At 40.6% G+C, this 23,755-nt stretch overlaps 1 protein-coding gene across 1 annotated transcript; it reads left to right on the top strand.

Annotated features, from left to right (window-relative positions):
• Nucleotides 1-324: 324 nt before the first annotated feature.
• On the top strand, nt 325-23,695 carry atf6b (activating transcription factor 6 beta). Its single transcript, XM_038724893.1, has 17 exons — nt 325-600; nt 3,483-3,562; nt 5,185-5,266; nt 5,812-5,871; nt 5,959-6,038; nt 7,741-7,927; nt 11,606-11,770; nt 12,510-12,679; nt 13,168-13,347; nt 14,593-14,675; nt 15,004-15,198; nt 15,858-15,965; nt 16,829-16,928; nt 17,152-17,219; nt 17,644-17,743; nt 18,117-18,201; nt 19,953-23,695. The coding sequence occupies exons 1-17, from the start codon at nt 528-530 to the stop codon at nt 20,249-20,251; spliced, it is 2,115 nt and encodes a 704-aa protein (XP_038580821.1). The 5' UTR covers nt 325-527; the 3' UTR covers nt 20,252-23,695.
• The last annotated feature ends 60 nt before the right edge of the window (nt 23,696-23,755 follow it).

Raw genomic sequence — 23,755 nt, 5'->3', positions numbered from 1 at the left:
TAACAGTTTGCTTTGCATTGGTAAACCGTAATAGGCTAGTGCGAATGTCAATTTGACGTGGACCCGGAATTTCCTCGTTTTAATTGGTTGATTTTTGCTGTCCATCAAAATACGCTGTTTTGATTGGGCTAATCACCTTTAAAGCCCCGTCTCTAAATCGTCCTCAACAGTAGGCTAGCTAGCGCCCCAATCGCACTCTCTGAATCACCCCCATTGGTTCCCCGCCTCGTCAATCACACCATTCTTTGCTGTTATTGGCTGCTTTGTCAGAAATGGGCGGAGGTTTTCCGGAAAATGCGTTTCCTCGTCTGTCATATGCGGAGCAAAGGGAAGAACCGACAGGCAGACTGACCGGAGACACAAACAGAATACAAATAACACCTTTCCGACGGAGGAAACACCCCTTTAATTTGAATTATAAATAATATCCGTGCCCAATATCACCGCGGTACCTTACAGCTAAATTTAGCCGCTGTGTTCTGCCTGTGTTTGTTTAGCTGCTCTCCAAACACACCGCCTTTGTGGCTATGAGTACGGACCTACTAGCTGATTTGGACAGTCGTTTCTTCGCTGATAACCTCCTGACAAGCGAAGACTGGGGTGAGTTCACATTTAAAGCCTCTGTAACGGAAAATAAACATCTATTTTCATCGGTAAAAAAGCAAGCCGAGGCGTGAAAACGACCCAGCAGCCTCCCTCCTCCTTCTCCTCCTCCTCCTCCCAGGCGAGACGGAGGCGACGCGAGGGCGTTAAAAACGTCTTTAACGGTTAAATTTCTCCTTTGCAAAGTCTTCAATACGCACGTTAACGGCTTTATTTAATAAAGAAGGCGTGAAATTGCGCGTGAGATGACCGTTACACGCGGTTATAACGTGTACGTGTGCGTAGGCTTCCTCAATCACACCCGGATATGTCAGTTTATCTTTAGCGCTGCGGGTGTAGCACAGCGTGATCCCGCATTAACAGAAGCAGCACACGTCCCCTCTTCTCTCTCTTTCACTTTATAAAACCCGCACTTTACTGTCCTGTGTTGACATGTTTCCTGTCGCAGCTCTTATCGTGGTCAGGCAGTTGCATGTGGCTTTTTAGCTGGTGTAGTTAGTGTCTTAAAGTAAAAGCAGTTCTGCCTTTTGACTGCATGTGGGAATATTAACCTGCCAGGAACTGATTAATACCTGTCTGATATTATATATACAGTTTATACACCATGCATGAATTAAATCTAAATTTCAGAAGTACAAGCCGATGAGTTTGTGGGACAGGAAGGATGCTTGTTTTATTTATTAAGTAGATACCATCCACATTGGCATGTGTTTGTTTGCATATACAGCTAGTTAGAAATATCCTGTTGTGTTACATCCTGAAACATAAGAACATATTCGACTACTAACTGTTCAACAGAGGAGAATTTTGTCACTAAATGATTTCTTATGATGATTGATAGGTTTCATTATCATGCAGCCCCACAGACAGACAGGTGCTCTTACATCAGGACAGGCAGGTTTTTAATCTGGCTGTTTTCAGACTGAAGCATAATTATTTGAAAGGTATTAGAGAGGAGAATAATTACCATGTTACCTATCAGTTAAATGCTGTAGGCTGTGGATGAACCACCTGGGTCTTTAAGTAAATTTGAGAGTCAAACACTGAGATTGTTGAGATTTACCGCCTGCTGTGGCTGGTTGACAAACTTATTTTACTGCGCTGTTGCTGTGGTGGAAGGTAGTACAATTACTGTACAAATTCAAGGTACTTGAATTTACATTTCATCTCTCTTGTACTTCTACTTCGATACATTTCAGAGGGCAATATTATAGTATTTACTTCGTTTATGTGACAAATTTATTCGCTTATTTCCCAGCTTTAGAACGTGCTGCATTGTAAAATAAACTGCTACCCCTATAAAGATTGATCTTAAATGGTAAATTGCTTTGTCAGTTAACAAAACATGAATCACAGACTGTTTTGATAACTTATTAATCATTTAAAGTAATATCACTTGTAAAACTACCAGAAACATTTCATCGTTTCAGCTCCTCAGACGGACAGTTTGCTGCTTTTCTTCATCTCGACTGAAGTGAATTATTTTGAATTTTGAAGTGTTGGTTGGACAGAAAAAGGCACCTGAAAGTGTCACGTTGAGCTCTGTTTAATTCTGAATATAATACAGAAAACATTGATTAATTAAGATAACTTATCAGAATAATCTATAATGAAACTCAACCAACTACAAGAGAAACATGCTGCTTAAACATAGTAATAATAGTAATCTAACAATATACTAACAAATGTGTGTACGATATACTGCACACACTCACAGGGGACATTTCTCTGCACTGAATAATTCTACATTTGATACTTAATGTGCATTTTCCTGATTATACTTTTGAACTTAAGTAACATTTTCAATGCAGGACTTTTACTTTAACAGAGTAATTTTACAGTGTGATATTAAACTCTGTTAGATTAGATGAAACTTTAATGATCCCCGTGAGAGAACTGGGTCAATGCAGCAGCACGAGCTAATGCAGACGAGAGGTAGAAAACCACAAAAGACATTTTTACATTTTACGAACGAGAAAGCACTAAATAAATAAATCAATGAAACAAGTTATTCTGTTCCTTTTCAAATGGGCCCTTAAAGGAAAAGGAAAAGGCCCCCAAACCACCCAGAATCATTTTAGCTTTGGTATTTTGGTGCATAACAACATAACCGGTGACAGGGAATCATAAATAAAACGCATACAATTTAATGAATAATAAAGAATATGTAATTGGCTACGATTTCAATTGACCTATAATTTATAACGAAGTCATACTGACATGTTTTATCTAAGTTTCCACAGTTTAAAATAGTTTATACCTTAAATCCGACATTTCAGTTTATTTGTCATATTTACAAATATTAGTTTAAAGGACAAAGAGAACCAAGCATAGATGACACAAAGCAAGTGAACCCTCCCGTTTCTGTGTCTTATCTATTCGTCTATCAGCAGGACTTGTGAAATGTGAAAATATTCTGGTGTTACGCGGCAGAGACGAGCTGATGAGATGTAAACCACGTGCTGCTTCGATTCACACCTGCTGTCTTTCACGAGATGTAGGCACGAGAAATGGCCTCAGTGTTTGTTTCAGTTTCAAAGTCCAGAGTTGTGTTTTCACCTCTACATCATCAAAGCAGGCAAAGCATGATGGGAGAAATGGTGTTGTTATAAATACTTATATTTGTGGAGGTGACAATAAGATGCCATATAATATTATTTAAAGTGCTTAACTAATCTGTATGCACTTGGTTGTCGTTGTGTTTGTTATCTTTGTTATTTTGCAATGTGTGGTGTTAAAAATGAAAATACTGAAGCATGGCAAATTTTTTATTTTTCCGTTGAATATATTGGCTATTAATATACTTCTGTTCATCAGTATTCACTTGTTCCTCTCTCTGCTCACAGCATGATGTGTTTAAATCCTGTGTCTCTCCTCAGATGCCTGCCTGTACCAGTGTGAGAGCATGGAGGAGGGGGAGGACGGAGACTTCGGCCGGGGCCTGAAATACGAAACATCGGTAGGGAGACAAAAAGAAAGCGTCGCTGCTCGCAGCTCTGGTTTCTGTCCGGGACTGAGAGTGTAACCGATGCTCGGTCTAATATGCAAACACTCCCCCTTCATACAGTTCACGGTTTGATAGGTTCAGAGCTCAGTCTGCGGGGGAAAGTCATAATTACTAAAGACCATCATTCCCTCTCAGTAAATGGCTCCTTGTAACCGTTAAGGGCATCTGAATGTGATTAGTCTTTTTATTCTATTGTGTTTTTAGTCATGCTGGTGTTGTCGGGTTAGTCAGTCCACTACCTTACAGTGAAATATCTTTACAACTATTGGATTGGATTACCAAGACATTTGGTACGGGCTTGCGTGCATGAATCTGAAAGGCTACGGTGATCAAAATACGTCTAAAACTAACAAAATTCCTGTCAGCTTCAGCTACACTTTGAGACTAAAGGCCAATTTATACTTATCTATGAGTATGTGAGGAGTGTAGCCTGACGGGCTCCTCCCCAAAAATGTAACTACACATCAAAGAGACGCAGAGCACAAGAACTGTGTTTGGTTGGCTTGGGATCATTGCATCTGGCTTGTCCTCCTTCTTCTGGCTCAACCGGTTCAGGAGCCATTCACACCATCTCTCGTTTCTGCGTTTTAGTAATTTCACTAAAAGTAACTGCTGTTTAACATCGATCAGCTCCAACTCCAGCATGATCCGCCCACTTTCGGTCGGCATTGTTTGGAGCACCTGTTTCATGTTGCAGATAAAATAGCCTTTTTTTTTTTTATTTAACAAGATAAACTTTTTCCATGTTACTACGTGCAGCTAAGGCTGAAGCTGATGGATTTTGAGTTTAGACTGTCAATGAAATGCTCAGTCTATGTCCCAGTATAGCCACCTTCAGAGGATGAACCCTTCACATTTAGGTAACAATGTGGCTCTGAGGAAACTTTACATGTTCAACCAGCTAAACAAAGTCAATGTTAGAAGTTATTTTTCTTGTTCTCCACGACTCGTGGCAAAACTGATTCCTGGTTGAAGCTGCCGGTTAACCAGGAAGTGTGCCGCTCTTTTGTTTACCGTGATCCGTGACCCGGTAGGGGCTACTTAGAAGTGAAATGAAGATGTGTTTACTGTTGTTTAAAGAACCAGTTTAATGCTCACAATTAATGGACTCAGCTGTGCTGTTCCCACGAGAATGCTTTCCAGAGTGTTTACAGTGAATATAATCAGTGTAGATAACATACTGACTGAACGCACCACAGATCGTTCATGCTACATGCTCACAGAACTTAACAGATAATTAAATGTGTGTAAAAATAATGTATCGCCCCCACGAGAATGCTGCTACAGCAAATACGATTACTGCTACCACTATTTGAGTATTTAAGGAATACTTTTATATATACGCTTACTGTAGACTCTGTAATTAAACATATTCACTTTGTGCAGCCTGCAATGCAAATCAGGTCTTTCAACCATCAGTGAGTACAGATGATGGGTCAAAGAATAATCAGGCTAATTGTTAGTCGGTTGGCTGAATGGAACAGGTGCAGATGTGATGGATCCAGCAGTTGTTTGGCCTAATTTTCCACCCGCCTTTTCTCTCCCTCCCCTTCCTCTGCCAACCTTCCTCGCAGTTTGAGAACGACCTCGTGCTCACCCTCGATCCTGACAACCCCACATCGCCATGGCAACACCTGGACGACAACCTTCTCACAGGTAACAGGACCAGCCGACCGTGGGCACTCGCCGGGGAAACCTTAAACCACCTTTTGATATGCGTTTTGCAGAGTATTATGCAGTAACAGCATAATAAGATACTATAATAATGTACAGCCTGGATTTATTCCTTATTTTTTAATTTATTGTGTTTCACCCACTTCGGACACTTGGTGTCATCTGCCATGTTTTGTTACCGCAGATTTTCTGTGTGAAGTTTCTAACATGAATTAACATGACACATAAATGATGTCATGTCTAAGTGTTTAGTGATTCTGTGCTGTTGATATAACTGTTAAACATCCTGGGTTTTGGTGAAATTCATGAGAAAACACTGAGTCATTTAAGTTTTCAGGATGAAAATCATCCAACTCAAACCGTAATCTTTATATTTATATTGTATTGCATCAGAAATCGTAATAATAAATAAAGGTATTATAATTACTAAATCTAAACTATTGAGTCACATTCCAGTCACATTTAAACCTCAGCTGCTGCCACTTTGATGTCAGATTAACTCTTGTCTTTGTCTTTTTTCTCTGAAGGGGAAGCTCCTGTGATTAAAAGTGAAATGACTATTACTCAGCCGTTACCAGTGGAAATGTGTAGGTCTCTTTTTAAATCTAACTCAGCTGTTGAATATGATTTCATTCTCTGCAGTTCTCATTTTACTGGTTGGTTTGTGTGTCCAGTGTTCCAGGTGAAAGCAGAGCCTCCCTCTCCTGCATCCTCGCTCGGGTCCGACTGCTCGGTGTCCTCGCCAGACCCACAGGTGTGTGTTTAAGAAAATACTTCATCTGTGAGAGGAATCTCCATTAATCAGTTAACTGCTAGTTGCAGCCTTATTGTGCATGGTGGGAATTATTGTTGTGGAAATGGACATTATACGACATTTATCAAGACAACATGTAAACATGGAGGAGGTTTGCATTAACTGGGGAAATGACAAGTCAAGGCATTTCTCTAATAGAAGGCCTGATTCTCTTTACGGCTGAAGTAAATAAACTTATACCACTACTTATTTCTTAAATCGTGGAAGTATTCTTTTAACTCTATAATTAAACATATTGGCGTCTTCTGTTCAGGTCTTTTAACCTCTTAACATTCCCGCAGGCCGTCAGGTCCTGTCCCACACAGCTGCTATGTTAACTTCATACTCATATGATAAAGCTAAAATCCTCGTGATTCGACCAATGCAAAGCATTTCAAGATACAATCCCCACAGCGGGTACAATCAGCGCCTCTGTCAGACCAACCAGTATAATCACAATTGACGCGACTCACCTATGAAGCCTCACAGTAACTTAATCCACCGATTGATTATATTCCAACAAAAATGGTCTTATTACGTTGTCAAAGGTCCAGTTCATCCAATCCAGCAGTCCAAAACACATTATTGCATCAGTAAATCCCCACAGACTGCTGCCGCATCATTTCAGATTTGCTGGCAGACGCGGCTCGTATGTCATTATAACCGTAATAACACTTAGAAAAACCTGTGTAAAATAGTCATTTTTCATGGTATTGGTATGAAATTTAATCTTGGACTGGGCCCTACAGTGTTTTCCAGCTAATAAGCCCCAGCTATGGTTGTCTGCATGCATTTGTTAGCAAGCATTTTCAGGCAGAAATGAAAAATATACTGTAAAACTTTGAATAATAGCCTGGGCTTTTATTTGAAGAGAAGTTAGCAGAGAGCGACGGACTTCACATGACAGGATTCACAATTTGGATTAATTTTTATGAAAAGCTGTTTTGATTCTTTTGATGGGTGGACCCTCACAGACTAAAGGAAGATAAATAATCAAGGAAGGGACACATTCGGGCTTAACGAGGCTTCAAAGGTAAAGCAGTCATCACTTTTATTTATTTTTTTCTTTCCTCTCTTGTACCAGGCAGGGTACACCGGTACATCCGGTCCGTTAAATGAACTGAACTATTGAATTGTGGAGAATCTAACCGATCTAACGATGTGTAGCATGTCCATACTGACACATTGATCATACGTTTAAGCAGCTTAGAAGCATCTAAAGTGGGCGACTCCGCGGGGTTTAAAATGTTTTATACATCCAAAGAACTTTTATAAAAACCAGACCAGGCGTTAAATTGTGGCAGGCGTTTATTTGTCAAAATGTGTTCCCACACCAGGCCAGTAAATGATAGGCGGAAGTTTTACGGTATTAGTTTTAGTGTGTTTAAACTTATATTAATCTATTCCAGTAGCACTTAGACACTCCAGAGCGTTGTCTTTCAGAGAAGCCCAAAACCAGGCGTATACTCCAAATGGTTCAAGAACTGCATTCAATTTACTTTGGATATGCCTTGAAGAGGCGTTTAGCATGAATTTTACAGGAATGTTAAGAGGTTTTAACTCTCAGTAAGTACAGATGATGGTGTCAGAGGATGATCAGGTTAATGCAGCGAAACCCATAAAACAAACCTGGATATCAGAATCTGTCTTCTCTCCCGTCCAGATCACAGTTAAAGGTGAAAACCCTCCGACTCCTCCATACATGTACGGAGACGTGCTCTCTCCTCCGCTGGGGTCCATGGAGATCACGGTGGCCACTTCAGCCGTACCCCCTCAGCAGACGCAGCTACAGACGCCGTTAACGACACAGATCCCAGCAGTCATCAGTGGACTCCAGACTCAGGCTACAGGTAGGTTCAGCCTCTCGCTGGGAGAGCTTTAAGCTTTAAGGTTGTGAGCAGAAATAAACATGTTTTCAGCCTGGTAGAAAAACCGGTTTGATCTCTAAAGCTAATTTCCCCGTTCATGACGAGGGTGCAGGGGGTCACTTTTTATATAACTCACCTGTTTATGTTAAAGTTATGCATATTTTAGGACGTGCCTCTCAGGTGGCTAGCTCACTAGGTGGTTCAGCATCCAGGCTTCATTTAGCTCCACCTCTTTGCACATTTTTGGATTAGCCAGTCAGGCCGCCGGGAGCTGAGCGTCACAACAGCTCTTCAGAAACCCATGTTTGAAGTCAGTGGGCACGACATCCATGCTTATACGGTCAATGGGAAAAACACTACTACTTTACTACTGTACTTTAACTATATGTCATTTTGTTCTATATGATGCACCAGATTTGTGTTGATGCGACGCTCTCTAACCCCCAAACAATATCTTTTTGGTTGTTTCATTAATTGTGATTTTGCCAACATATGCAATCTGCATCATACACACAAATACAAACAAAACAAAAACCCCTAAACATGACACCAAAGCAAAACAAGAGGGGGAAACAAAACGCAACGATAACACACATTTACATGTTACATTAACATGTCCGCCTCAGTGTCTTCATATCTGATCACTTTAAATATAATATAAATAAACAAACATGCATCATATCAGAAGTCTTTGAATGCAGATCATCTTTATCTACTACTCTAGTATTCTTCGACAGTAACTTCACTTAACTACATTTTAGTAGTAACAAAATAAAACAAAGAAAGCGACACCGTCAGTTAGGTTTGGGCGGTAATATTGCATATTACAGTATACCAGGGGGAGCTCCTCTTTATATTAAACTGATATGGGGGTGAGGTAATGTAGGCAGGTAATGCCGCGTGCAACTGCCTGACATCATCTTCAACTTGGTAACCCCTTTCATTATTCCAGCGGCGTGGAAACAGAGCGCGCACACACACACACACACACACACACACACACACACACACACACACACAGGAGCTTTATCTGCAGCCTTTATTCACTGACAAGCTGTAACCTACACCGTAAAGTTACAGCTCACCTTTCCCTCTGTATTCTCTGTGCCGCTCGCTCGCTCTTGCTCAAACACACTTTTACTACACTCACAAAAAAGAGCTACTTGATGGTGAGTGGTGGGGATAAAATAGATAAATATCTGTTGCACTTTACACCACTGTACTCTGCTGCAAAACTGTAGTCGTTTCCTTCTGAGTTGAAAGCAAAGTGCCGCCTGAATTGAAAGACGCTCTCATATCTGGAGGTCTTGCTCACATGAGGGTTAAATGCAGCGTGAGATCGACTGTCAGGTTGGTGATATCGGAGCTGAGCCTGAAGGTAAAGCTCATCAGAGGAGGTATTCAGTACTGAGACCACAGGACAGACCTACAACACAATGCACGGATTACTGTTTGTCTCATCTGGTGTGGGAACTCTCGTGGATCTACTCCGCTTAGTCTTCTTTCACTGCAACAATAGCGGAATAAGTATTCAAATCCTTTTGTTAATATACTCAACTACAAGTAAAAGTCCTGCATTTAAAATCATGTAAAAGTTATAACTTAAATTTAAAGTTCTGCTGCACAGATTAAGTAAAAACATTTTAAAACTTTTCTCTTTTTGGGAAATATGAAATAACTTCACCTGTTTGAGCCTCAAACAATTGTTTAAAGAAAACAGTGTGAGAAGTTTAGAGGGAGAACAACTCAAACATTTGAAACATGACAAGCGGCTACAATTAGACACTGATTTATTGTGAGGGGTCACAAGCCAAAAGCTTGGGAAACACTGGTTTAACCTTAACCAATTGTATTTGCTGAATTTATGAAAATTTTGAGCGTTAAACAGTTAATTTCCTGCGCTCTGGAAATGTTTCTATTTATGTAAAGAGAAACGCAAAATTCAGGTGGCAGGTGACGATTCAAAATATAACAGAATATAATGCAGTGCACCTCTCATGCGGAGACTGATGAAGATTTATTATGGTTCATTGAGCCCGGCCGAGAAGACACAGCGCCAGCTTACAACATGTGAACACACTGAATGCCAACACCAAATCTGAAGAATAACATCTTTTGGTCTTCCCCCTCGTTCATGTATGTTTCCCTTTTAAGGTCATCTTTAACTGGCTTTAACCTAGAACAACAAATCTATCTGATGTTTAGACTTCAATGCTTCACCAGGTCCACGAGTTGTTCTCTTATCGGTGGAGCCAGTAAATTCTTTTAGGACTCAGCCTTGCCAGATTCCCAGAGAACACCGATATCTGCCAGCCTGACGTCTGAGCTGCTGTCTCTACCTTATCAGTCTAACTGTTGCCTCCCTAACAAGGACAGTTACATGAGAGAAATAAGAGCTGGAAGCACTTGTGGGGTCAGCTAATGACTTTAAGCCAGACCTGTCTTACCTTTCCCTGTTACATCAACAAAGCTCCTTAAGAAATATCCTCAACACATCTCAACAGCAATCAGTAAATCAAATGCTCTGAAACAAAAATGAATAAAATCAGCTGTTTCAGGACTAAAATAAGCATGTGTTTTGGGGGAGTGTCTTTTGAGAGAGGCCTGAAGGGAGGGGGTGGGATTTGATTTGGTTGGATACTTTTAAAAAGTAGGTCTGCAATTTTGCAAGCACCTCAAAATTACAGACCTAGATAATAATAGGGGTTTAATGATACACCGAATCCACAGTTGGAGACATCATCACGTATTCATGACAAACGTGCAGTTGGAAGACAATAAATTGGTTGAAGGTGTAATATTTACAAAATAAAGACCTACAGCTGGCAGAGAAACACAGAGAAAGATGTTATCTGATATTACGTTAACGGGCACGGAGGAAATGTTACGTTACGGAGCAACAGTGAATGCACCACTGCAGACGTCACTCAAAAATGTTTGTTTCGATCCACATGCTGCGCACTTGAAAACTGAATCGCGGGTTATTTTATTAAACACGGCGACTTTGTGAAACGTACTGCTGATGGAGAAAGTCAGCAGAGACGCATGCAGGGAGAGAGAGACAGAAAGAGGCGGAGCCAGACGGTGAGAGACAGGCTAGGTTAGCTACTATAACCTACAGTCATATAAACACTGCTACGACCCCACCGGCCGCCGCCACAGTCTGCACAACTGTCCGGGAGCGTCTGTGTCGTGATTCTGTCTCTCGATTCCACGACACGAGACCGTGGACTTTTGTGTCACGGTTTCAGTCGCGGTTTCAGAACCGTTACAGCCCTATTGAATAATAAACAGCAGATAATGAGCGGATAGTTTGGTGTGTTTCAGGACCGCAGTAAAGAAGCTCCTGGCAGACACACACACACACCTGCTCCTCCAAACACCAGCTTTTCTTTGTGTGCATGCAAATGATTCAAGTGATAACATACTCATTTGTGTAAACTCAAATGACTTGAGAGTATGATGGGAGCGATCAGCTGGAACTTCTATTTGCATTGCAAGATTTTCCACTTCACGCCACAAGAGTACTGAGTCGTGTATTGTTGTTGTGTTTCTACAGTGCAACGCAGTTTAATGAGGCTGATGTAGGAAATGCATCAAACTCTGCTGTTGGTGTTTCAGAAAGATCCTGACGTCTGAAAATGTTTGTTTTTCTCTCAGTTCTGCCGGGTTCGGCCACATTAAAGGCCAGCACCATCCTGAGCACCAAACCTCCCATCCAGCCCAGGCCGGTGTGCGTCACCACCCTCCCCGTCCCCCAGACCCCCGCACCAGCCAAGACCCTCATACTGCAGGGCCTCCCCTCCATGGACCAGACCAGACCTGGTAAGAGGTGTTTAATTAAGCTCATTATCTATTTAGTTATAGAGTTTTGGGGGAACATTCAAACACTAAATGACTTTCTACTGGCCGTGTCATGCGGTCAAACTTGTTAAACTTTCAGCCTCTGGCATTAATACCAGAGGCTGAATCTAAAACCACATCACTGTTGTGAAGGCTTAGTGGTGGACAAATGGGATTTACAGGTTCTTAGCCACGCCCGTTTCACAAAAGCAGTTTGCAAGCACTGTTACATGCAGCTCACAAATATTGGTCTGATACCTGTTTCACAAATGACTGTCACACACAGACACTTTTGAAATCATACCGGCCTCTCGTATGTTCTCCCATGAGTGTGAAAGTGTAAACTTGTTTTTGTGAAACTTGTTAATCACAGCTTGCAGTTTGCCCTAACAGCTTTGTTCTATCCACCACCCTGGTTCAGAGTTAAATATCTGGACAATTGTTTTGGTGGTTGGCAACACATTTCATGGTAGCACAGCGGAGTCTAAGTGCAGCTGAGTCCAACTAAAGGTTGGACCAAGTTTGTCAATAATGCAAGGCTGAAATTGTCTAAAATGGCCACCATACAGAAGAGAAACCCCTTTTTAAATGTAGGTAACAGGGTCCTTTGAGTCCAACATCCGAACATCAGTTCTTTGAAGTCAGTGCCTTGTTCTACGCAGGGAAAACAACCTGTATCAGAGCAGCGATGATGCTTCTCTTCCTGTCTTCCCTCCTCCAGTCGTCCTGTCTCCGTCCGTCTGCCTCGGTTCAGCTCCGGCCATCGTCAAAATGGAGCCCGTCTCTCCCAGCATCCCCCAGCACTGCTCCAGCCCCACAGCTCCGCCCACTAGCAAACCCATCGTTCCGGCGACGCCGCCATTACCGTGCAGCAACTCCAACGACATTGACGTGAGTTCTGACTGAGTCCATAGTTTGGACGCCAATGTTGGCATTAACTGTGTCTTTAAAACTCATCACAAGCAGTCAGCCTGTAAGAGAAGTTTGTTTCTTTTACTCAAAAACATAACAGGACAGTCAGAGGGAGGTGAAGTGCAGGAACATCAGACTGAAGCTCTGTAGTTCACCTGACACCTCTTAAATAATGGCTGTGATATAAGAACACATCAGTTACTCTTAGGTTTTGGATTATATCACACACCTGTTGAACTTTCCCACTTTTGTTTCCTCTTCCTTACTTCTGCTCTACTGTTTTAACAACCTCTAACAATCATCTTCCCTCTTGCTTTCTCATTTCATCTTTGCATGTTTACTCCACCCAAACCTCCTCCTCGCTGACGCTTCTACCCATTGTCCTCTGTCCTCCTTTTATTCAAACCTCCTTTGTGTTATTTCCATCCCTTCTTCCCTTTTCTCTTCTCCTCTTCCTCCTCGTGCAGATGAAGGTGCTGAAGCGGCAGCAGAGGATGATAAAGAACCGGGAGTCGGCCTGCCAGTCGAGGAAGAAGAAGAAGGAGTACCTGCAGAACCTGGAGTCTCAGCTCAGGGAGGCCCAGCAGGAGAACGAACGTCTCCGCAGAGAGAACCAGGCGCTGAGGGAGAGGCTGGCCGGGAAAGAGGTGAGGATGTGACTCTTCATCAACTTTAGCTCCTCCTCTAACCATCCACCACACTTTGTCCTCCAAAAAGTATGGAGCACTGACTTCAGGGGTCCCTTAGAAAAGACAAATGTATGAAAGACGGACAACTTTTTAGAAACCTCTACTGTTCATCTTTCCTCTTGAGCTTAGACTTCATTTAGACAGTTTAACCGCTGCACTTTGACATTTATGTCATGACTAAATTTAGTAACATGTTTTCAGCCACCAAACCGTGCAGGTTGGTGTTACAACAAAGATCACACATGAAAAGGCAGAAAACTATTTTAGAAAGATCATTATAAAGCCAGTAACTCTAGATTAGCCGATAACACTAAACATTTAAAAAAAAATTGATATTTTCAAATATTAAATTTTGTTAATTTTCAAGTTTTATCGACAGAAGTGCTGTTAAAGTTTTTGAATTATCATAAAAAAATCTCCTGGTCAAAATGATAAAGTTTTACTGTCCAGTCCACATTTATCTCCCTAGAAACCCAGAAACTTGTTTCAGCTTTTCAGAAACAGTGATGAAACAATGAGAGAGCCAGTAGGTGACTGCAGCTCCTCTAATTTGTTTTTGTGGTGATTTTGAAAATCCTTTTAATAAGATAATGTGTTTACAGAGGCATTTGTTGCAGATCTTTAAATGGTCCAATCTGGTTTAACTTCCTCTTCTTTCTAATGTTCCAACTGACAACGATGGTCTCAAAAATGAGATTAATTAATGAATGATAAAGAAAGGAATAAATAGCTCATACTGTACTTGGAATATGGAAAAGGCTGGGATTAAAGGAAATATCCTGCTGATTTCCCCGTAGGCTCTGACTGCAGCACAGAGGGGTTTAAAGTACAGCTGCAGCTTATGAGTTCAGTTAACAACAACAGGTTGAACAGGAAGAAATAACTCTGAGAAAAGGAGAGAGGAGAAGATCCAGACTGAACCGCAGAGAACAAAAACATTCGAAGGGAGAGATCTGTTCAACCTGTAAAACCTGATGATGGAAATCGGTGAGAAAGTGTTGAACAAAAAGTCACACACTGCTAGTTTAGTTTAAACACTGAGCATTGGTTAAAGGAAATAAACCTCAAAGACTGTTTGTTTTCTTAAAATCACAGGAAAAAATCTTGTTAATCCAGTTCAAGTCACAGAGCAAGCAAGGAAAGAGCTGTAAGGTGCTTCTGTCTGCATATGGTTTTGCATGTAAAATATTTTGTGTTTTTCAGGGCAGCGACTCGGCGAACAACAAGAGAGCCATATGCGTCATGGCCGTCCTGCTGTTCATGACCTTCAGCTTCGGACCCGTCAGGTATCCTGCGCACTGCTCACGGCTGTTTCTGCATCTTTTTCATGATTTTATTACTTGCTTTTTATGTGTTTTTTACATATTTATCTTATTTGTTTATTTAATTTTTATGTCCCCTGAAAAGAAAAGTGACCTAATCAACTAAAATATCCAGTACTTCCAGGATCTCATGTGTATGATGACACTGAAATACACAACACATAAGAGAACGGTTAAATCCGTTCATTAGTCCCAAATTTAACTTGAAATCTACAAATCCAAAGAAAATGGTTTGATTCTGGAAAACAAGAGTTTTGTGACTGAACCGCCCCGCTGGTCTTCTTCACTGCAGCATCACAGACAGGAAGCTGACGGACCTACAGGAAGGTGTGGTGTCGTATACGGGCCGGCGGCTGCTGGAGATGGAACAACAAGACCAGCAGCAGCAGCAGCAGGAGGCAGCTGCTCCGCCTCCGAGCAGAGTGGACGACAGGACAGATACGGAGGAGGAAGCCGGAGACGAGGCTGCAGGGTCGTTTCAGTTCAGGTGAGATAAAAAACATTCCAAGACTGACTCGTTCAGAGTCTTTCTGTATTCATTCAACATCATATTTGAAACTATCATCTCCACAGTATTCACTTTCCTGAGCAGAACATGTTTATTTTTATACTGCAAGTTACCAGAAAATCAAACTCACAATGTTCATTTTTGTCGTTCAACTAGAGCTGAAACTATTAATGAAAAATAAACTAAAAATGAAAAATAGTGCAAAGGTTGAACACAAATGTAGTATTTTGTTTTTTGTTAAACTTTGACCACGTAATATAAACTAATTGAGACCTGATGCAGGAATCTTGTGAAGGAGTCTGTGGTGTTTGACTGCCAGATTTTAAATAAACAAAACAACTACAGAGTTCAGAAAACATCTCCAGACCACTGACACTGCCTTCCACCAGGTTTTCATTGACATTGGCTGCTTCTAACTTTGTTTGACGCTGGACAGTATTTATGAAGCGCACCAATCCGACACGGTTTTAATTGATATTGGTATTTGAAATGGTAACTCTGGTTTACCATTAAGCCGGTAACCGTTTTATAACCCTAGTGTCAGCTCAGCTTAGAGAAACACATGCTGACGTGTTCTTCAAAGAAATGCGTTGCTGACTGTGTCTGTGCAGCATCCTGATCTCTGTGTGTGTTCGCAGGAACCTGAGTGACGTGTTCAGTGACATGAAGGATTTGGTGCTGCAGGACATCGATCGTTACTTCACCTCCTCAGACTGCAGACAGTTCAACCGCTCCGAGTCTCTCAGGTCAGTCAAAGCTCTTAAAATCTAACAAGTTTGTGTTTGGCCGGGCAGTCAGTCCCGCCTCTGATCCTTCCTCATCCTCCTCATCTCCTCCTCCAGCTTCCTCTTAGATTAACTTGATATAAACACACATACAGTACCAGTCAAATGTTTGGATGCACTCTCTCATTTGAGTGAATGGAAGGTGTGTCCAAACTGCGACTTTCTTAACCTGCAACGCTCGGTATGAACTTCGGCAGCTCTAAAGATAATTTCATTTATACACATAAAAAGTAAAATTTAATAACCTAAACTTTGTTCATACCTTATAATGGAAATGCCAAAAATCGTGTAGCCATAGTTTACATGTTATGGTAATAATGTACTACATCATATCTCAATATTACCACAGACAAACACTACCTGTCACCATCATATATGGTTCTGGTGTTTGCTGTTCTATGTTACCCTGCATGTACTTTAAGTAAAAGTACAGTACTGAAAGCAACAATACTGTTACTTTTATCAAACTGTGATACTGTTGTTGCAGAAATGTTTGAAGGATATAAAATGATGCTCTATTTAAGACCGTTTCACATGTGATGGAAAAATGTATGTATGAGAAATAAATGTTAACGAAATGAAATGTTAAGATTTAAATTCTACTTTTTCTAAATTGGGCTAAAATGAGCGCCGCTGATATTTCTACCTACACGTCTCTTTTCTCCTGTGCTGAATTAACCTTTTCCTGTCTCCTCCATCCTCAGTATTTAAAGTATTACAGCTGTTAGATTTTCTCCTGCCGTTGCTTTTGTCTCAGGTTCATGTTTCTTGCTGTGTTTCTGTCCCTGTCTGGATTCTAAGCTGAACTGTTTTGTGGATTTCAGGCTGGCAGATGAGCTGAGAGGTTGGGTCCGCCGACACCAGATCGACCGGAAGAAGTCTGGAGGAAAACCAAAAATCGCCAAGAAGGCCAAGATTGCCCAGGTTCAGGAGACTGTTTTCTTCCTCTTAACACTGACGCTTCTTCTTCTTCTCTGTCGGCCAGTTTTTCAAGCTCCATTTGAATATATTTCAGAGAACATATTTGCTGCGTCTGTACAAGCTGCTATTTGCTTTGCATCTCTTAGAGATCAGCTAATCTGATTTCCATATTAGGATCATTAAAGTTTATATTAATTATGTTTCAATCTCACTTTATTTCCTGCAGAAAGCTCAGATGAGGAAGACAAACTTCTCCAGATATCTGCCGATCCAGACTCACCGCTCCATAGAAAGGTACTGCAAGCTGTCATTAGAGAAGATTCAGTCCAAGCGTGAAGAGAAATGCAAACTCTCCCGAAACTGAGAAAAAAAAAAAAAAATATATATATATAAAAAATTTATACTTAAAGTAAACCAGTGTATTTGTGTCAGCTGGGTGAAGTGAAAGACGAAACAGTGTACAGTTACATTAGAAACAGGAAGTATACTTGAAAGGTTTGCATGTTTCTTACATTGTTTTCTTACCAAAAAAAAAAAAGAACTACTGCTAACAGACTTGGCAACTAATAAAGTTACATAAAACATCCCTAAATGTTTAAAAGCCATTTTCAAGTTAGAAATCCAGTCCGACTAAACTGTTTGTGCGGCGATCAACAAATCAAGTGAACTGTCGCAGTAAATTTTAATAACAACCTTGATCTTTTTTTTCTGTCTGCAGTCAGCTGCAGGTGCTTCCTGGTCCTGAGGTCACCTACAGCGACTTCCTGGACGCCATCGACCGCAGAGAGGACACTTTCTACGTCGTCTCTTTCGGACGGGTACGAGGACAGCTCAGTCCAGGAAAACATTTCAACACAAACTAAACTTCTGTCTAAAAGGAAGCTGTAGCTGCGTGTGTGTGCGTTTGGCTGATCTCTGGTCAGCAACATTCACAACAGCTGATCAACTCACACAGATTCTCTACATTTGTTTTAAGGATTCCTGAAAAATAAAATACTACAGTATGTGTTAACCATAAAACATGTACATTGATAATAATAATAAAAACTTTGTGTTGTTTAAGGATATTTAAAAATCGCAGCCAGAACGTTAGTAGTTCAATTTCTTTTTTCATCCCCGTGTTTAAAAAGAAAGTTTTGAGATAGAGAAAATAGAAATCTTTCTGACTTTAGTGTCTCTCTCTCTCCACAGGATCACCTGTTGTTACCAGCCATCAGCCACAATAAAACCAGCAGACCTAAAATGTCTCTGGTGATGCCGGCCATGTCTGTGAACGGTGAGTCTGTCTGAAGGTTAAACTGCTCTGTTGTACTGTGAAATAATGAGATGGTGAACTGGGCAGAACTGCAGGCCAGAGGAGTAAAATTTGCTTAAAATGTCATTCAAAGCAACTGCATGTACTAAAATAAATTGTAAACTAAAGCAATGTGTTAATTCTTGTCATAACATTTTCACATAAATGAGACCTGATATAAATGCGTACAGTAGCGTCAGCGTCAGAGACAACAAGTTTGAATTGTGCCCTAAATTCCACACGTGATGTTTGTCAATTGAAAAGATAATTTTGCCAAGTCAAGAAAGTCGCAGTTTAACTGTGGTGAAACTGTGGAAGCAACATTTAGATTTGTGTGAAACCGCTCTGTGAACTACATCTCTCGTCTCCAACGTGTTAGCGCTGTAATGCTAAGCTAATGTTTGTTGCCTTGTTGCTACTAGCTAGGTAGCTTAGCTATGTCCCACGCACAAATCTCACCTGATGTGTTTAATCCAAAGACTCCTGGTCTTTTCATCACATCATTTACTTCTTTGACGTTAGCTTTAGTCATTGAGACAAACTGTTATGACGTCACATACGCGACTTTGGGGAAGGGAGGGTTCCCTTTCAGTTAAATCAGAACAAAAGTTAAAACTAATATCTGATTAAATAGTCAAAGCCTGTTGACATAAAACTGGAGTGGAGAGGACTCCCAGGATGCACTTCAGTAAAAAACATCCAGTAACTGATCGTCGTGAGAGTGTTTTGGTCACAGCAGCAGCAGCTGAGGCTCATGGGAATTGTGGTTTTCAAGGCACAAATAATCTAATCACAATCGCGATGTCGTCATGTGCGATTACATAACCGATTGTTCGATTTAGTAAAACTGTAAAAGTGTGCGTGCATGTGCCCCTGAAAACAGATAAGCCTGCGTGCGAAAAATGAGAAAAATAATTTATGAGCAGTGTGCGAGTAACTTTTAAGACAACAAGCTACCATAACCCCCGCTAATCGTTCAAAACATAGTCGGGTTCGTTGGCGGTGCTCCAGTCGCTCTGTGACAGAGAGACGTCGTCAACAGCTAAAGCAGTAAGACAGAATAAGATAAAGAAGGTTTGAGTTAACATTAGCTGGATCGATGACTTTTGTTGTTCAACATGCTCAACTTTTCGCAGAGCCGACATGCTTGTCAGCCGCTTCTCGTCAACCGACCAGTCGCAGCCTGGATGGGGCGGGACATTAAAAAAAGTTTGACGTGCTACAGCAAATCTTTAAATGTTGAACAATATGATTATTGACAAGTTTGTGCTCAGCATTAACAAATTAGAGACCAGTGTAGAACCTTTTGCTTGCACAAAGATTAAATTTAAAAAAAACAACCTACAGAAATGAAACAGCTGGAACTGGTTTTAATACTCAAGTAAAAAAGTAGACGGAGTGCCAATATTTGATGCTTCTAGCCGCCTCGTCCTGAGAGCAACACGCTCCCCTTCTTCTGTTTTACATCTGTTTTACTTCCTGTAAATATTGTTTATTGTTTAACTTTGTTCAAGTTGAGAAAAACACATTTCAAAATGTCAGCATTTTCTGCTTTCCTTAATAATTAAGTAGACTCGGCACCGTTTTTCTCCAAATCGTGCAGCCCTAAAACTGCATTTCATTAGCTCTGTACACGTACTTTGCATAATGACAATAAAGTTTAATCTAAAAAAGAACGTAAATAACGTCTCTCCCCCTTTCCTCCCTCCCTCCTCCCCCGTCTTCCCCCTCAGAGAGTCTGTATAACTCCTCTCAGGGCTACGAGATGATGATGCAGGTCGACTGCGAGGTCATGGACACCCGCATCGTCCCCATCAAGTCCTCCGCCGTGCCGCCGTCTCTCCGTGACCCGCCCCCGCCTCCCCCCTCCTCCCACCACAGCCCCCACCATCACCACAGCAACCACACCTCGCTGCGAGGGCGCCACCACCATCACCCCTCTTCCTCTTCATCGTCGCCATCCCCGAGGCAACCTTTACCCGCCCGCCGACAGACCGCCGAATATTTAATCAGCCAATCAGAAGGGGTCTGATGGAAAGAGACAGCGATGGCAAACAGAAAACATTACAGTTTGACGCTTAAAGATTTGTTTGTTTTGATGTTGTCAAAGACGGATATCTTTAAAAATAACGTCATCATCCCTGCGGCAGGTAACAAATACACATTTCTTCTTTCTCCATGAAACACCTGCAGAAGGATTTTAATCAGTGACCACTGTCACCAAGCTCTTAGAAAATAATGTCCTAATGTATAAATTTCTAAAAATGAAAGTCGGATGCAGACGCGGGAGCGCACCGCACTTTGAACGAGTGCTGCGTTTTAATATTTAATTGTGAAAATGTACAGTTTGAATGCATGTTGGACACGTCTCCACTTCCTCCCACTGTACAAAATGTCTGTCCTACCCAGTAGCGAGCGGGGCTCAGCTGTCAATAATGACGTGAAACCATCTTTTATAGTTCGTCCCCACCTGTACTGCAGCCAGCCGCCGGGGGCGATCGAGCTGTCATGTCTTCCAGTCTGTGGTTGTAACTGGTTCGGCCCACGGGTGGCGCTGCAGGGCTGCACAGTTACAGTGAAAAGTTCCCTGGATATCAGGATTAATATTTTTCTGCATAATCTCATCTGTTCTAATTCAGTCGGAGTGAAATATTTTCATCAGCAATAAGAGAAGCTAAAATCAAGACTGTGCAGCTCCGGCAGGGGTGTTTTCCCCGACACGTCTCCCGCTCGGTCGTGGTTCCTGTGGAGTTTCCGTTTGTATATTTGTGTTGACGAAAACCGAAAACATGTAGTCTGGATGTTTGAGATCAGTTCTGACGGCCGCTGCGTGAAGTTGGATCTTGATGTTAGCAGGAAGAAGAATAACTCCACTGTTTAAACATCTGATATAAATATGTCCGTCTCTGTTAACATCAGCAGAGGCTAACATTTCTCATTAATCACATACGGGAAAAACATGAAGAAACAGCATCTTTTAGTTCCTGACAGAAGCTCTAACAGCTAAAACACGTGTTTTAATGTTGAGTTGTTTTTCACAAAGAAGAGCTGATTTGTCATTCTTGTAGTTTCTTTATAAATTATACATCTTAAGGAAGCTGGACGGATGTTTGGCCTTTTGTAGAGAAGCTCACAGCACACCTGAAACAATTAGTCGATTTATTAGTTAATTAGTTTATCAAGAGAAAAATAAGTTGATTAATAGTTTCAGTCATTTAGTTTCAAGCCTAATTACCACATATTTGCTGGTTGCATCTTCTCAAATGTGGGAATTTGCTGCTTATCTTTCATATATCATTGTAAGAAACTTTAAAAATAGGCAAATTAATCCAATAAAAGAAAATAAAAATTGTAGGAAAAAGTGCTCTGTCTACTCAAGTAAGAGAAGTAATTTCACAATAGGAAAAATAATTTAAAATGTTACTTAAAGGACTTCATGATTCGGTTACAGCGTCTAGTGGAGCTCGCAAATCCTCGAGTTTGATGCTGCAAAGATAATGTGTCAGATGAAAGTGATAGTTGCATAAAAACAACAGTAAGTTAGTGGTTAGTCAGCGATTTGGCCGACTGGTTTGGCCTGCTCATCAACAAGACCTGATTGCTTCACTTTGCCCTAAAAAACAAAACAAAAACAAACATCACGCTCCTTCTGAGTCATATCTGATATCTCTGTCCATCACAAATAAACCGTCCGTAAATTAGTTTAAAAGTCGTAGGAATAAAGACAAATCGTGTAACTAACCAGAACTTGCCTGAGAATCATCACAGTTTTAAGTTTTGTTCAGGATCACAGTAATCCAGTGATGGCTGTTGGTACATCCGGGGGTACGCTGCTAACAGGAAGTGCTAACTCGGCTACTTTGGATGCCTCCAGTTTGCCAAATTAAGGCTACAAACAAATACAGCAAATAAAGTCGAAAAACCTCAGAGAAGCTGTGACCAGCTTTTTTTTTTTTTTACTAATCATTCAACAAAGTTTCAGATCAGCTGATTTCCGTCTCTGTCTGATAAACGCATGAACAGGGTGCTGATGGATTTTTGCTGAGCAGCACTTGATGTTTGGTGCCTTGCTCAGGGACTCTTTACCCTCCTGTTCAGTAAGATCCAACTTTGTGTGGCGGCCATCGGGTTTATTCATGTTTGTCCTTTTTTTTTTTTTTTTTTTTTTTTTTTTTATAGAAAAATCTCGTTTTGAATGGGGATTATTTAATAGTTGTAAATATCAGTGTTGACTTTGTAGATATATTGTTTGTTTGTGTCACCTTTTTTATAATTATTTAATTGCTTTTGTCTTTTTCACAACAAAAAGTAAAATCGAAGAAAAAAAGAAATAAAGTGGTTCCTGGAATAACGAGGCTCGCAGTGAAACAAAACAGACTGCTGTTGAATTTTATATTTTTGTGTTCAGTGGACCAACCACCAAGTCGCTCTGCGCTAGTTCATAGTATGAACTCAGGATATTCTGTCCTGATACAATATATTTATGGAAATATATACACTGCTTTGTACAGAATAAACTTGTAGGGAGTTTCAGTTCCTCCTGCAACTACAGAAAAAGTTTTGTTCTAAAAAGGTACCGAAACCATCCCAGAAAAGATCATTACTGCCAAAACAAGTCACCATTGTTGAGCCTCTTTCACCTGCAGACACGATGATTTTTTTTTTTACTTGTAAAATTGAGTTTGTAAAAAATAACAGAACGACATGTTTCAGGGTTTCTTTGTTTTATCAAAAAGACCTTGTTTTTCTTCTCGTCTTTGTGTTTTTGCGTCTTAAATTGAATCTTTTCATCAAATCAAAAAGCCTTTAAATCTAAGTTTAAAGTGTCATTCCAACAATTTTACATATGAAGATCAGTTTACTTGACATTCTGTAGGCTCAAAGTTTTTTTTTTTTTTTTTTAACGCGTTACAAAACATAACACTATAAAACAACATATTGACAATCAAATAACTAAAACTTGCCATTTAGCAAAAAGAACTACAGGAATATTTAGTATTTGCTGATGAAATAGGATTCAAAAGAGAAAACAGTTAATAATTTTTCATTTTGTTGCCAAGAGTCTGACACATTAACTCCCTGTAAAGTGATGAATTGTCGTTTTTACACTTGGATTTTTGTACAGTTTGAACAAACAGTATAGATGGTGTTATTCAGTGCGAGGTGGATTTTGTTACTTTTGACCAAAACTAGCTGTTTCCCCATTTCCAGTCTTTATGCTAAGCGAAGCTAAACAGCTTCATATTCTCTGTGCAGACATGAGTGGCATCAACCTTAACGTCTCTCTAAAAACTATTACTTTAACTAATCTGGGTATTTTTCTGTTTGTTTATTTTTTATTTAAACGGATAAAAATCATAAATATGTAAATAAATCTTTCTATTCCATCCCCAGTGATGAAAAGACAGCGTTTGAACTGCTGGAATGTTTTGTAGGAAACAAAGAGATGACTTTCATAAAGATATAATAAACTAAAGCTCAGTTCTCCTGTTGTTTGTTTAAAAAATGTTCTCGCATCAACACGCTAAACTTCACA

Source organism: Micropterus salmoides, unplaced genomic scaffold (assembly GCF_014851395.1).
Source record: "Micropterus salmoides isolate LMB-PRFRI ecotype aquatic unplaced genomic scaffold, ASM1485139v1 Ms_hic_scaffold_17, whole genome shotgun sequence".
In the NCBI taxonomy this organism is placed as follows: domain Eukaryota; kingdom Metazoa; phylum Chordata; class Actinopteri; order Centrarchiformes; family Centrarchidae; genus Micropterus; species Micropterus salmoides.
The sequence above is the reverse complement of the archived record's forward strand: the minus strand, read 5'-3'. Positions and strand labels throughout refer to the sequence as shown.

What these genes read in the sequence shown, in the direction of transcription:
- atf6b (XM_038724893.1), top strand. Translation starts at nt 528, where the DNA reads ATGAGTACGGACCTACTAGCTGATTTGGACAGTCGTTTCTTCGCTGAT. An exon ending in ACTCACCGCTCCATAGAAAG is followed by an intron (nt 17,220 to 17,643) that starts GTACTGCAAGCT and finishes TTCTGTCTGCAG; the next exon opens with TCAGCTGCAGGTGCTTCCTG. An exon ending in GCCGGCCATGTCTGTGAACG is followed by an intron (nt 18,202 to 19,952) that starts GTGAGTCTGTCT and finishes CTTCCCCCTCAG; the next exon opens with AGAGTCTGTATAACTCCTCT.